At 44.2% G+C, this 13663-nt stretch overlaps 2 protein-coding genes across 2 annotated transcripts; both read right to left on the minus strand.

Annotated features, from left to right (window-relative positions):
- Window positions 1–3753: 3753 nt before the first annotated feature.
- Window positions 3754–4788, minus strand: TAAR2 (trace amine associated receptor 2). Its single transcript, XM_053384054.1, has one exon. The coding sequence runs from the start codon at window positions 4786–4788 to the stop codon at window positions 3754–3756; it is 1035 nt and encodes a 344-aa protein (XP_053240029.1).
- A 6345-nt stretch (window positions 4789–11133) lies between these two features.
- Window positions 11134–12309, minus strand: TAAR1 (trace amine associated receptor 1). Its single transcript, XM_053384055.1, has one exon. The coding sequence runs from the start codon at window positions 12307–12309 to the stop codon at window positions 11275–11277; it is 1035 nt and encodes a 344-aa protein (XP_053240030.1). The 3' UTR covers window positions 11134–11274.
- Window positions 12310–13663: the final 1354 nt, after the last annotated feature.

The following is a 13663-nucleotide window of genomic DNA, read 5'->3' on the forward strand; positions in this document are numbered from 1 at the left end:
TGACTGGAAGGTGTCCTTGAATCATGATCATGCCTCTCACTTGCCCCATTGGAGAAATGCATATGTGGAATATGGGTGGGTGTAGAAACCCCTGGCTTTGGCAAGGCTGGACTGTTACCTACTGTACTAAGGCAAGAGTGCCACCTGTTGCTCCATCTGCTTTTTGTCCAGTGATATGTGGGCCCCAGAAGGTTCTGCATGAGGGAAATTGCTCATCAGGCTGAAAAGGGGTTTTCCACTCCTGGAGTATGGAGAGAGATAATTGCAGATAGAATGAATATGCAAACACAGAGAGACTGAAAGTCAATAGGCCATTCTGTATTATTTTTCTTGAATGTTAAGGTTTTTTTTTTGTTAATTCGTTTGTACAGGCAACTCCCAATTTATGCCTGGGTTACATTCTGGGCCTCCGCACGTGTAACTGAAATCACATATATTGGCAGCTGCCTGGAGACTCCTCCTGGCTCATGAGGAGACCCTCCCCAGAGCCTGAAGCTATTTTAATTCACAAAATGTGTTTCTTCAGCCCAGTGCTTTTTGGGGGGCTCCTCTCCCCCACATGTCTTAAACACAGAGGTTGGTGAATAAATTGTGTCTAAAGTTTGTAAAGGTCTGTTTTTGCTGTGACATTTGCCATTTTTGCTTTGGTGGACTACAACTCCTGGCACATCCTGTGTCTTAAACACTGAGCTTTGGGAATATATTGTTTCTGTGTGTTTCTGTTCCAATCAGAGGCTGGGGAAGTTAACCTGCTTTGTGCTAGTGCCCCCACTCCCACCAGATTGCTCCCCACTTCTGTGAGACTGATTTATATGCCAGACAGGAAGACCTGCACCACAGCTGATTTTGTATGCTGATGTTAATGCAATGTGCTCCTATGAACTCCTAAATGTGGTGGTGTTGTTTTCTGAACAAGCAAGCATGTCTTAAAGAGTCACCTTAAAAAGTAAAAAAGTGTATAATGGTATAAGGGTTGGTGATCAGGGTGTGTAAATAGGGAGGTCAGAAGGAAAGTAAAAATATATACAGTACTGACTGGCTTTGCATCATTACCACCAGTTGTTCACAAGAGCAGTTCACAACAAACATAGGTTGCAAGGCCACCTTCCTTTTCAGGTTCTGCACTATGGTTATTACTTAATGTGTCGTGCTTAATGACATCACCAGGGCCCATCATCATGACATCACTGTGGCATGCCTCTAGACCTCAGGTTTAGGCTTCAAAATCCCAGGATCTGGGGTACTGCTGACCTGACAACCCTAATAAAAGCAACATTCCAGCAAATAAGCAAGTATGAGCATAGCCCAAGATATGGTGTCAGAAGAGAAGTTTCATACAGGTGTTTACAGGTATACCTAAAATAGCTTTTGACTTTTCTGAAGAATATTCATAGGGGATGCAAAAGCTGCTTGGGAGACATTAATATACTGGGCTTCCCCTTGGGGGCACTTACTTCTCAGCTCTTTGCTTCTGACAAAAAAGTGTGTGTCACTTGGAAAGTGTCAAACCTGAACTATTATTTCAGTCGTATTCCTTGGGCTCTTTTATGATCTCTGCTTCTTGTTCTTTGTAATGTGTTATTTGTAATAGGGTTGCCATATCTTGAAGAGCAAAAAATATGACAGCCTGAGCTGCTGCCAGCACAAGCCAGGGAAAGAGGCATCTGGGGCTGACTCAGGCTGGTAGCAGCCACAGCGTGCAGAGCAGCCCAAACCCCCAAGCCTCCCAAACCCAGACATTTCCTTTAAAATGTAAAAAATCCACCTAGATGGGCATGTTGCCCCCCCCCAAAGAGGACATGTCCAGGTTTTCCTGGACATATTGTACAATGGTGTAGAGTTAAGGAATAATTGGTCCAGCTTAGTATGTTCAAGACAGAGTGAGAGTCTCAGCTCAAGTTAAGTTACAGCAAAACCTTGTTGACTTCAAGGATATATGGCAGGAGTGAGGCCCTGGAGGCTGAAAGAGGCCCTTCAATCCTCTCTGTCTGGCCCTCAGAACTTCACCCTGTGCCAGGCCATGTCCTCTCCAGGCCTGCTCTGCATTCTCTTCAAGGGCTTTAGCTTAGCTGGAATGTGTCCTTGAATGGTGAGAATGGTTTTGCTTGCCTGGATAGGGGGGGGGATGTATGTAGCCTATGGATGTAAATAGACACCTCTGGTTTCTGTATGGCTGAAACATCAGCTACATCTGCTGCTTAACCCTCTTTTTGCCTCTCCCCCCCCCAGTGTGTGTTCCCCCACCCAAAGGTTCCCTATGAGGGACCATGACCATCAGACTAAAAGGAGTGCTTCTACCACTGGAATATGAATAAAGATACTTGCAAATGAAATGGATATGCTAAAATACATAGACTGATATACAATGGACCAATCTTCATTGTTTTTATAGGATATGTGTCAGCGCTGCCCAAGGTCCCAGCTCACACAAGACCAACGCTGCTTCGTTCTTTAGTATAAAAGTCTTTATTGAAGTTCAGTTTCACTTCCACACGCGCAGCGTGCAACGCTACGTCTGTAACTTTAGACCGCCGAAGCTCCATCTGAATCTCCTCCCCCCGACACCAGTTTAAGATTCTAGCCTTACTCCACCTCTTCCTCTGTTCCTTCCTTCTCTGGGTCCGCCTGCTAGTCGGGGTCTCACCCTTCCTAGACTCCTCTGACGCTGAGTCCCCTGACTCTTCCCCCTCCCTCCTTCGGGCTTTAGGACCTGGCTCCCAATCCGGGTTTTCTGCTGTCCCACGCTCCTACACATTTGAACTTGGCGCGCGCAGCCTCCCACTTTCCTTCTGACTGTTACACTTGTGTCACTGCTCCCTCCTTCGGGGAGGCTAGCTGGACCTGACCTTCCCTCCGTTTCCCCACTTTCTGATGGGGGCGTGGTCAGCCCTGACTCATCTTCTCTCCCCGCTGGAGGAGAGGCTGGTCCTGACTCATGTGACCCTTCCCCCCCACTGCGCTCTGGTGGGGGAGCTGGTCCTGATCCTCCGCTGCTCCCTTGGGAGTCCCCGCTGGCCCCTTGCTTCTGGAGCGTACCCCCTGGGACCCCCCTTGCCCTTACCATAGGCGCCCCCTTCTGGGAATCTTCTGATTCGCTGGAGAAGCTCATGGAATCTCTCGGGTCACTGTCATACTCCCCTACGCTGCCCTCGGATTCCTCCCCTTCGCTCTCTATTTGCTCTCTCCCCTGTGCTTCTGCTCCTGATCCTCTGACAATATGCTTCTTGACATTTTCCTTGTATGACACCATGATATTTTATTTCAGTCTCTCTATATAATTGCAAAGAAATAAATATGATTTAAATGTATTTAAAATACATTTAAAAGTGTGTCAAAAGCGTTCTTAAGAAGTCCAGAGTTGACGAATTTTCCTTGTGTGTAAAGGATTTCCCCCCACTGGTATCATGGCTGCAGATACACTATACATTTGTGTGCATTCTGTAAGCTCTATGTCCTGGGTTTTGTTATTATTAAACGCATGACATCAACACTGATCTGGACATATTTCTTTTCTTTCTATGAGTTAAAGCACTTCAGACCATGTGTGTGTACAAAAGAAAGCACATGCAAACAGTACAAAATTCAGGTAAGTGTGAAATTCAAAGCTTAACTACATTCCAATATCTATGAGATAGATTCACAGTTCCAAGGTACAACACACCTCCAGTTCTTCTGGTACATACTTTGAATTTATTTAAACATACATGTTATGTGAGAGAAACCACTGAATGCCTCACTTGAACACATGTAAATTTATTGATTTTCAAGGAACAGCTTAGCAGTGCAGGACTGTGAGTGGAAGATATTTCCTATGAGGATGTACCTAAGTGCTTTTTGAAACCATGGATAAAAAAACCCATATATTAATGGATTGCAGGTGGAGTTGATGTAGGCAAACCAAGTTAAGGCATCAAATAATACTTCAGGAGTGGAAAACCCTATAAAAGGGTTGATTAAAACGGTGAAGAAACATGGAAGCCAACACAAGAGAAAACCCCCCATCACAATACTCAAGGTCTTAGCCGCTTTCCGGTCCTTACTCTTAGAAACCTGATTGTGTTTTTCCTCACCCACATTTTCAGATCTGCTCTTCATGACCCTCAGGTGCTTTTTGGACACTTGGAAGATTTTTGCATAAATTCCTATCATCACAGAGCCAGGGATGAAGAAGCCAAATGAGAACAGAACTACACCCCACAGTTTATTAAACATCACCGGGCAAGAACTAGAACATGCAACTAAAAGCTCATAGCCTTCGATACCAGAGGCATATGCTTCAGAGAAAACCACCCCGAAGGCAAAAGAAGCTGGCACTGACCAACAAACAACAATCAATTGCCTGATTGTAGGGATAGTCATTTTCAATGAATAGTGAAGCGGGTAACAGATGGCATAGAAGCGATCGACAGCAATGGAGCAGAGGTGGAAAATGGAAACCAAGCAGAGCATCAGGTCAAAGCTGTAGTGGATTTTGCAGAAGGTGATCCCAAAGTACCAGCAGTTCTCTACGGATCGGATCATGCTGTAGGGCATAATGAGGAAGCCGAGCAGGAAGTCAGTGACTGCCATGGAAAGGATGAGGAAATTAGTTGGGGAGTGCAGCTGCTTGAAATGCGAAATGGAAACGATGATTGCCAAATTCCCAAAGATAGTGACAACAATGAGTCCACTCAGGGATATGTACATGGCTCCTCGAACACTTGCTGACCTGAGATTTTCAAGGCAGCTTCCATTTCCAAAGCCAGAGCAATCAATGGCAGCCACAGAGGAGTTAAGAAAAACCACCATTCTTCATCTGAAAATAGGAATATGGAATATTTAATGCAGAAACGGACACATGCTGTTTTGCAGCTCTCCTATAATCTGTCCAGAGGCTATACCATAAATCTGTCTGACATACTGTAGTTGGTTGTGTTGACTGATGGCCTCTGAGAATGACATGCAAGTTACCCCACACTTGATATGTCGCTGGCCTCTCCGTATCTTGTTTCTCCTGAACAAACAAGGAGGATCTTGTTTCTTATTGCAGAGGTAGCACACAAGGAGATGAGGCTCAACTCTTCACTACCTCATCCCATGTTTTTTTAAAAGGCTGCTTAAGAATGGGCATCTAGTGCATCTGGGGTGCCAATCTCTGTTCTCTGTGCAATGGGAGAGTCAACAGATAAGCTTCCCTGCCCTCTGCCTTCATAGTGAGAATCAGGTTCCCCACCGCCTGTATTTAGTTAAGGAAAAACACGATAAATGGCCGTCTGCTGCTTAGTAAGAGCACATCTAGTTTGGTCCTCAGAACAGTGTCTTTGCCATGGCAGTGTGCCAGTGTATGCCACAGCTTAATTGTGTCATTCATCCCGAATCCATGGGAAAGTCTGTTCCAAAACCAGAAGTCATGAAGCAAAGTGGCCAAGATTTTTGCCAATCTTGAACTCCTCTTTACTGGTGCAGTAACTGATGGGATTGACTCTTAAATCCTATTATCGGTAATTGGCTTAGTACTCCTAAGTAAGCCATGTTAACCAATTTGTGGATCAGTTTGTCAGGCTACCCTGTGACTAATCTGCCCCATTTGGCAAATGTGAATAACTCCCCTATGTTGTAAGATGGCTTTGTGGAAGCAGACAAAATCAAAAGGGGGAGGAATGGGAGAACCGAAGGCAAGCAAACCACCTTTTCCTATGCCCTATTGAGCTCATGTCAGCAGCCAGAGAAGATGGAGGGCTGCTTGGTCCCTTTTTCTTCTTTCCTGTTCTGCTTTACTGGGATCCGGGGCTCATATAATCTGCCTCCTGTTCTGGGAACATGTCAAGCAAACAGGAGGACTGTGGCTCTACAACCTCTCCCAGAACAACCCTAACGTGCCTCAACATCAGACAGACACTGGCCTCGTGGAAGAGGAAGAGGAGGTCTGATCTTCCCCCACAACAGTGGACCTCTTTAAAAATGAAAACCAAAACTGTGGACCTCTTTCTCCTAGCCCTTGAGGTGGGTACACAAAAAGTCAAAATAGCATTTAATACATTTACATCCTTCTTTCTTCTCCTACCTGAGTCCGCTTACACACCACCATTTAAATATTAAATTTGAATGAGACGTCTGGAAGGCTCAGTCCTTTCTGATATCCTGTTTTAAAATAAACTGGGATTATAAAGCTGCTGTGCTTTTATGACGCAGCAGCCAGAACTCAAGAGAATATGAAGCACAAGAAAAGATGAAGTTTAGTTAGGAGGTGGGGTTAACTACAAGTGTGAGGTCAAATCTCCAGAAAGGTTGGATCCTCTCAGGATCACACATACTCTCCAGTAGCTAGCAGACTTTATGATCAAATAAAAGGTGACTTGAATGTGATTTGAAAATGATAATAAAATGAGCTGTTTAATTCTTAATGTGAAACTCCTTGTTTTCATTATTTTCTTTTTAAAATTTAGTTTCTACATTCTTTTATTAATGTTTGCTGTATTTTGCTTTTGTGCTTGTTGTATTTCACCCTAAGCTCCTTTGGACGAAGGGCGATCCCTAAATATCCTAAAAAATAAATACATACACATGCATAGAAATATATACTATGTATAAAGGTAAAGGGGACCCCTGACCATTAGGTCCAGTCATGGCCGACTCTGGGGTTGCGGCGCTCATCTCACTTTACTGGCCGAGGGAGCTGGTGTACAGCTTCCGGGTCATGTGGCCAACATGACTAAGCCGCTTCTGGCAAGCCAGAGCAGCGCACGGAAACACCATTTACCCTACAGCCAGAGCGGTACCTATTTATCTTATACTTGCACTTTGACGTGCTTTCGAACTGCTAGGTTGGCAGGAGCAGGGACCGAGCAACGGGAGCTCACCCTGTTGCAGGGATTTGAACCTCAGACCTTCTGATCAGCAAGTCGTAGGCTCTGTGGTTTAACCCACAGCGCCACCCACATCCCATACTATGTATAGGTCTGCCCAAATACATTATAAAAAGATTGATCCTCCAAAGACCGATGAGATCATGTGACCTAAACTGCATTCTAGCAATGAACATGCATGCTTAAAAACTTTCTAAAACCAACATGGGTGTGTAGGGAGCTGTCCAAAGGAAAATCCCATCTCCCCCAAAATGCTATTAACCCTGGGACAAAAGCTCCCATTGGTACCAATGTGATGCATTCCATTTTAAATGTGGAACACACACACATATCCAGTTGCCAGACAGGAAGAAGGAAGCAGCAGCATGGTGGTTTAAGCTCTACTGCGAGAGGCACATAGAGAGATTGACCCCTTTACTGTCCATGGCTGAGCTATAGTGATGCAATTATATGAACAGCCTAAGCAAGGTCTGAGTTTGTCAGCTGAGCTTCCATTCCTTCTCTCCTCCTCTGATGTGGCAATTGCGTCCATTTTTAATTAACCACATTTTATTGAAACATCGTAAGCGTAAGCTGTGGTTAATCTTGATATCATATTAAAAATACAACAGCTTCATAAGCCATTATTTGAAGCTGGCTTGATTCAATACACTATATCTAAGATTAACCACTGCTTGTCTGGATTGATGCTGAACTAGTTAGAAGTAAAAGCTTCCAGTCTCCTCCCCACTACCATACCAGAGTGGGTGGGGGTCGGTGAACAAGTCTGAGGTTCATCTATGTACATTCCAACCATAGCCTACATCTCCATGAGAGCTGTGAGGGCAGGGGGAAGGAATGGAGAAAGGAACTTCCCTGGAAGTGAGTTTCCTATCCTAGCAGGATCCCAGATAACCTTCCATATAACAAAGGCTATCATAGGCACAGAGAGCAGCGAAGTCCAAAGCCAACCCAAGGCCCAAGTGGTTCTAACAGGGGTTCAAGAGGCAAGTTGAGGACCAGTTTGTGGGAGGTCTAGGTCAAGCAGGGACTCGGGGGAAATGCAAGTTGAGGGGAAAACCAAGGTCCAGGCAAGCAGAACACAGTGCTGGCAGCAAGATGTTGTTCCAGTAGCTCTCTCAGCCTCACATTGAGGCTTTTAGGCCAGAGCTACCAGAACCTCACCATGGGCCCAGCTGAAGCCCTTTAGAGGTTTCCATAGAGTCCTCCTCATGAAAAGGACCCTCCTCACAAGTAATCCTCTTCTGCAACCAAGCACTCTTCCTAACTGTGACTATCTTGGCCTGCCTCTAGAGGTGCTGTCATTTGCAGGGACTTGATGGTGGTTCTGCCTTCTGCTTCAGACACTGATCTTGCTTTCTGCTGGGAGTGGTCCCTGCTAGTCTCCCACAAGGGTCCTGGCTCCTACTCAGCTGCTTTCTGGGGGCTCCAGATCATCCTTGGGCAGGGCATGACAGTGATGAGCAGGAAAAGGCCAGTGGAAAATTGAATTTTCAGAATTATTACCTGAAATACCCTGAACAGAGAAAACAATTTTCTTTGAGGACCTTGGCAGGTAAGGAAAGGGTTGTGGCTTCTCTTCCCATATAAAAAAGTGGGGGTCCCTACATTTGCTTTTTCATTGCAGTTTCCAATGGCATATTCATCATCATGACTACTTTGCCTCTCAGAGAGCAGCCCATAGGGAAGAGTAGAAGGCTAGAAGGAAAAGCCAGAGAGGAGGAAACACAATGGGTGTGTAGTAGGGAGAGTAGAAGAGAAAGTGGTCCCCCATTATGAGAGGAAGAGGCGGTGGCTATATTGAAAAAAAATTAAAGGGGGTAGTTGTGATTAGACACAACTGTCTCTTTGAATTTCTAATTCACTAGCGAATTGCTTGATTTACTTGAACTGGTTCACCAGTAGTAATTCGCTAAACAAATGCTTTCATACTATCAGTCTTCATGATCTTTTTAGTTCTCATGAAAGAAAAAAAGATGACATCGTCCACAAAATACCTATTTAAAACAAAAGGGAAAGGGAGTTGGCCTCTGGGACCTGTTCAGTTAGATGAGCAATTAGATGTGCTGATCACCCATGTCTCAAGTTCTAATAAGGCTAATGATGCTTTGAAGGCATATTTGTTTACCTGCTCCCGGGTTAATTTCCATCCAAAATGGGATCAGACAAAAGCGCAACACATTTCCCTCATTTGCTTCTCATTTGCTATACGACTGGATCTGAACAGAAACCAAGAGACCTCATTAACATATCTCTGATGCATTTCTCAGTTTTAGTGAGGACAGCTACACAACAGCACTGATTAGGTGCTAATGAAGCCATATACTGCAAGACTTTTGCAAAAACATGGTTGTCTCTGATGGGACATTATACTTTGAAAACAAAAGGCAGGGAGACTCTTGGGGAAACTTTGCCTAATCACACACAAGAGGAAGAAGTTATTTCTGAGTTAGGTCATATACTTAAATAATCATGCTGACGGATACAAGGTCAACCTTTGATCTATTTGTTAGGAAGGAATTTAAAATGTAGTAAAAGAAATATTGAACTGGCAGTGACATATTGACAAATGTGAGGTGTTTTGTCTCATTTTACTGAGTTATCATGTTTTACTGTTACCAGTTGTCTGATGTGTTCATTGCTGTAAATTGCCCTGACATTGTATGAAGAAAAGTAAGATATGAGCTTTAAATAAGTAGTAAAATTTTCAGTCATACGATAAGTGATTTAGAAACCTAATCAAGGAGAATTAAATCAAGGTTTATAAATGTGTTTTATTGTCATCTTTTGTATAACATCACATACTGGACAAATTTGGTAACTGCACAGGTTTAAGAAACAACAACAACAAAGACCCATGTGTATAGAAAATGTTAAGTGGAGCACTGCATTTGAAGGCACTGTTCCAGTGCCCTCATAGCCTGACCCAACCCCAAGCATCTCTGCAATATGCAGCTCTTTCCTTCACAATCCCTTTCCCATCAAAACAAGGGCCATTTCATTAGTGATAATGTAAGGAGAAAGAGCGGGAAAGAAGTACATAGCCATTAATCCCACTTTCTGTTTCTTAAAATAATGTTGCACGTCACCCCAGTCTCTGAGCAGTGCAACATTCCAGCAGTTCCAGGGTTCGTGTTTCCTTTTGGAAATGAGGCATGGCAGAGACTGGGGCGTCTTTATGATATATGGTTTATATTAAACATATATACAACCTGAACGTCCGATGGAGATGTTCACAGCATTAACACCCCAAAAGCATCTTGTTTCTCTCATAGCCACAGCCTTGGAGTCAAACAGAAATCAAACGTTGCTCTCCCTTTCTCCCCAGCTTGCTACTTTCCTTCTAGGCCATATCACTGCTAACTCTCTCCTCCAAACTTGGTTTTGTCTGGGGGGGGGGCTACCTATTCTCTGTCTCGCACAGAGCCCTTTGTTCTCTTAACAGCCCATCACCCAGGCTACCACCTCAACACAGGAAGCTAGCCTGGCTTATATTTTAACATTTGCTGAAACCAGGATTTTGAAGGATCTTGCGTACAGCCTATTTCGTCCTCCCTAAACTCATAGCAGTAACAAACTCCAAATCCTTCCCAAATCCAAAGTAACAATAAAAATGTTGTGACCTGCTTGCTGATCAGTTTGACAGCTACAACCATTGGCCCAGTGAACTCATGAGAGCTGCCAGGATGGTTGGGAGGGCTGCCATGGCAAAGGAAGAAGGAGGGGGCTTTTGCAATATCAGGGATCTTCTAGTGGGATCTTCTAGAGTTGTGGGGTTGCAGGAAGCTTTCAAAGGACCAGCTACCATCTCACTCTGCCTCCTTCCTCCTTTTCCATGAGTAGACAAAACTTCAAAATTTCACACTCAATCTCAACTGGTCCTTAGTCTTCCTCTAGGTGGGTAGCAAGAGTTCTGTTATGTTTTCCTTCTTCTTTGTTGCGACTTGGCAGAAATAGAATTGGGTAGGCTGGGTGGATAAAGGGGATTCCCTTTAGGGGACCTGAAAGGTGAGCAGCTCCCAGCTCAAGGTCCAGGGGGCTGGGCTGCTGAGCAGCCATCTCAAGCTACCAGTGGTCTCAGATGCTTGGTTTTGTACCACACTGGTCTCTCAGAGCTGGAAAACCCACCAAATGGATGCCCCAGCCAATGAAGGTTGGCTTACAGGTTGAAAGTCTTTGATGTCAACAGATTGTCACCCAATGCATGCTTGCTCCGCCTATGTCTGTTTGCCAATAAGTTATGGCCCATTGGCACCCATACTTCTCTCTTGGTTGGTTATTGGTCTGCACCCTGTTTCTGGGCCATGATGGGGCTGCTGGAGCAACTGCACTGAAGCATCACACATGCTTTTTCACTTTGACCTTCTGCTTCAAAATGGACAGTGCCTGGTAAAATACTGAAGAATATGCTCTCAAAGCTCGACGTGCTTCACTCCATAAAGAGCTGAGTCCTGGATGAATCTTGCTGAAAAACCTTCCCCAGTACAATCATCTTCAAGGCCCTTCGAAACCACAGGTAAAAATACGCATAAACAATTGGGTTGAAGGTGGAGTTCAAGTAACCAAACCAAACCAGGGCATCAATGAGAATGGGAGGTATTGCATAATTCATAAAGGGGTCTGTTGCCGTGCAGAAAAAGAATGGGAACCAGCAGATGAGGAAGACCCCTACCACAGTGCCTAAAGTCTTGGCTGCTTTTCGTTCTCTGCTGTGTGAAATGTGATGCTCAAATCTGATCTGTATTTGGTTTGCAGCAGCCTTAATGGACCTGGCTTGCCTTTTGGCTATAGTGTATATCTTCCCATAGACACATAACATGACAAATCCAGGGATGTAAAAAGAAACCACGGAGGCCACCACTCCTGATGTTTCATTGAAGAAGACAAAGCAGCCTCCCACACAATAGATCAGCTTATAGAAGGTCTCTTCTGCTCCAATCATGTTTAACTTCAAAAAGACCATCCCAAAGCCAAATGCAGCAGGGAAGACCCAACTTACAAAGATCATGATCAATACGACCCCTGTGCTGATCTTTGCTTTGTATCGCAGTGGGTCACACACGGCGTAGTAGCGGTCAATGGAGATAAAAGAGAGGTGGAAGATGGAGGCTGTACTCAGAGTGATATCGATGCTGGTGTGGATTTTGCAGAAGAATTCTCCGAAATACCAGCAGTTCTCAACCGACCTCACCATGCTATAAGGCATGACAAGGAAACCAAGGAGAAGGTCCACTGTGGCCATCGAGAGGATTAAGAAATTGGTCGGGGTGTGGAGCTGCTTGAAGTGTGATATTGAGATGATCACAGTCAAATTGCCAGCTAGGGTAGCCAGGATCACACACACCATGAAGATATACATGGAAATACGAATGCTGATTGACCAGCTGCTCTTTATGCAGGAGCCATTTATGTGTTCACAACACAACTGCATCCTTCCTAAAGACTCAGATTTCTGAAAGCACATATTAGGCCCAGTCTGATTGTGGTGTGTGCAGTTCTTCTTTTATGGTCAAAACAGGATCTATTTATTGTTACCATCCAGAAGAAGGGGGCTTCCTGCCAAGAGAGAAAATTACAACATGAATATTTATTTTAGGGCCGAGACAAAAGGTGTGAGTTTTATTTTCTCCTGTGTTAAGAGTTTGTAATTGTGTGAATGTTATGTGAGAGAGGGATTTCATTAAGGGTGTGTGATTGTGTGAATGCACTTTGTAGTGTGTGTGTGTGTGTCTAGGCACACAAATGGTTTGGGGACTTGGCTCCTCTCACCACATGTGTGCAAGCGCCACTGTGGCAACTTTCCCCATCAGAATATGGCTGTCAAGAGGAAAAAGTTTCCACATCTTATGTCAGTTGTGCAAGCCTGACATAAGCCTTTGAGCCCTTTCAAGGTGTTAGCAATCTTTAGGCTGACATATTCGGCTTTTAAAGACCCGATGTGTAAATAATGTACAGAGGAAAATCATGATGCAGGAAGACTTCACACTGTCAATAATGGACTTTTAAGGTTATCACAATATTTGCCAGTGGGCTTTCCAGTAAAAAATAATCATGAGGAGGAGGAAGGGGATGTGGCTTTTCAATCAGAAATGGAACACTGGCAATCCAGTCTACAAACCAGTTCCTTAATACAAATGGACTTTGCCTATTTACCCAAATGAGTTGAGCAGCATGATTAAAGGGGGAGGTGGAACACGTTCCAGCCAAATAATTAATCATTCAATAGTATTGATTACAACCCTGCAGTTACCAAGAAATGACTGTGATGCAGTAGGAGCTGGCCTAGACAGTACTGCATACTCAGCAGGTAAAACTCTTCGGTATTCTCCCCTCTCCCAGGCTTCCCATTCTTCTTAGTGCCAACACAGTTGTTTGCTGGAATAAATCGCTATGGAGGGGAGGGATGAAAGTCTGTTTCACTTGCCTTGCACAGGGTGACACTTTAGCTGCTGTATGCAATACTTTGCTTGCAGCGCTACAGAGGATAGTGGCAAAAAGCAAAAAAAGGATTAGACTGTCAGGATGTGGAAATGTCTTGTTCCTGGCATGATAAAAACTCAGTTGAAATGAGGATATCAATAAATAGATAAATAGATAAAGAAATACATCATTTTGGAAACACACCAATACACTCTTCTAGCCTAGCAAATGGTTCCCTTGAGAATCTCTTTCTGGGCATTTAGCCCATGAGATTTTCTACGTTACTCTTAAGAGAGTTTCCCCACCCACACCCCCAAGTGATTGAAATGCTTTTTCCAGACAGTGAATATTTTACACGACAGGTCCAAATCCTTACTTTCCATCTTTACTGCGGTGCA

This window comes from Podarcis raffonei, chromosome 3 (genome assembly GCF_027172205.1).
Source record: "Podarcis raffonei isolate rPodRaf1 chromosome 3, rPodRaf1.pri, whole genome shotgun sequence".
Lineage (NCBI taxonomy): Eukaryota > Metazoa > Chordata > Lepidosauria > Squamata > Lacertidae > Podarcis > Podarcis raffonei.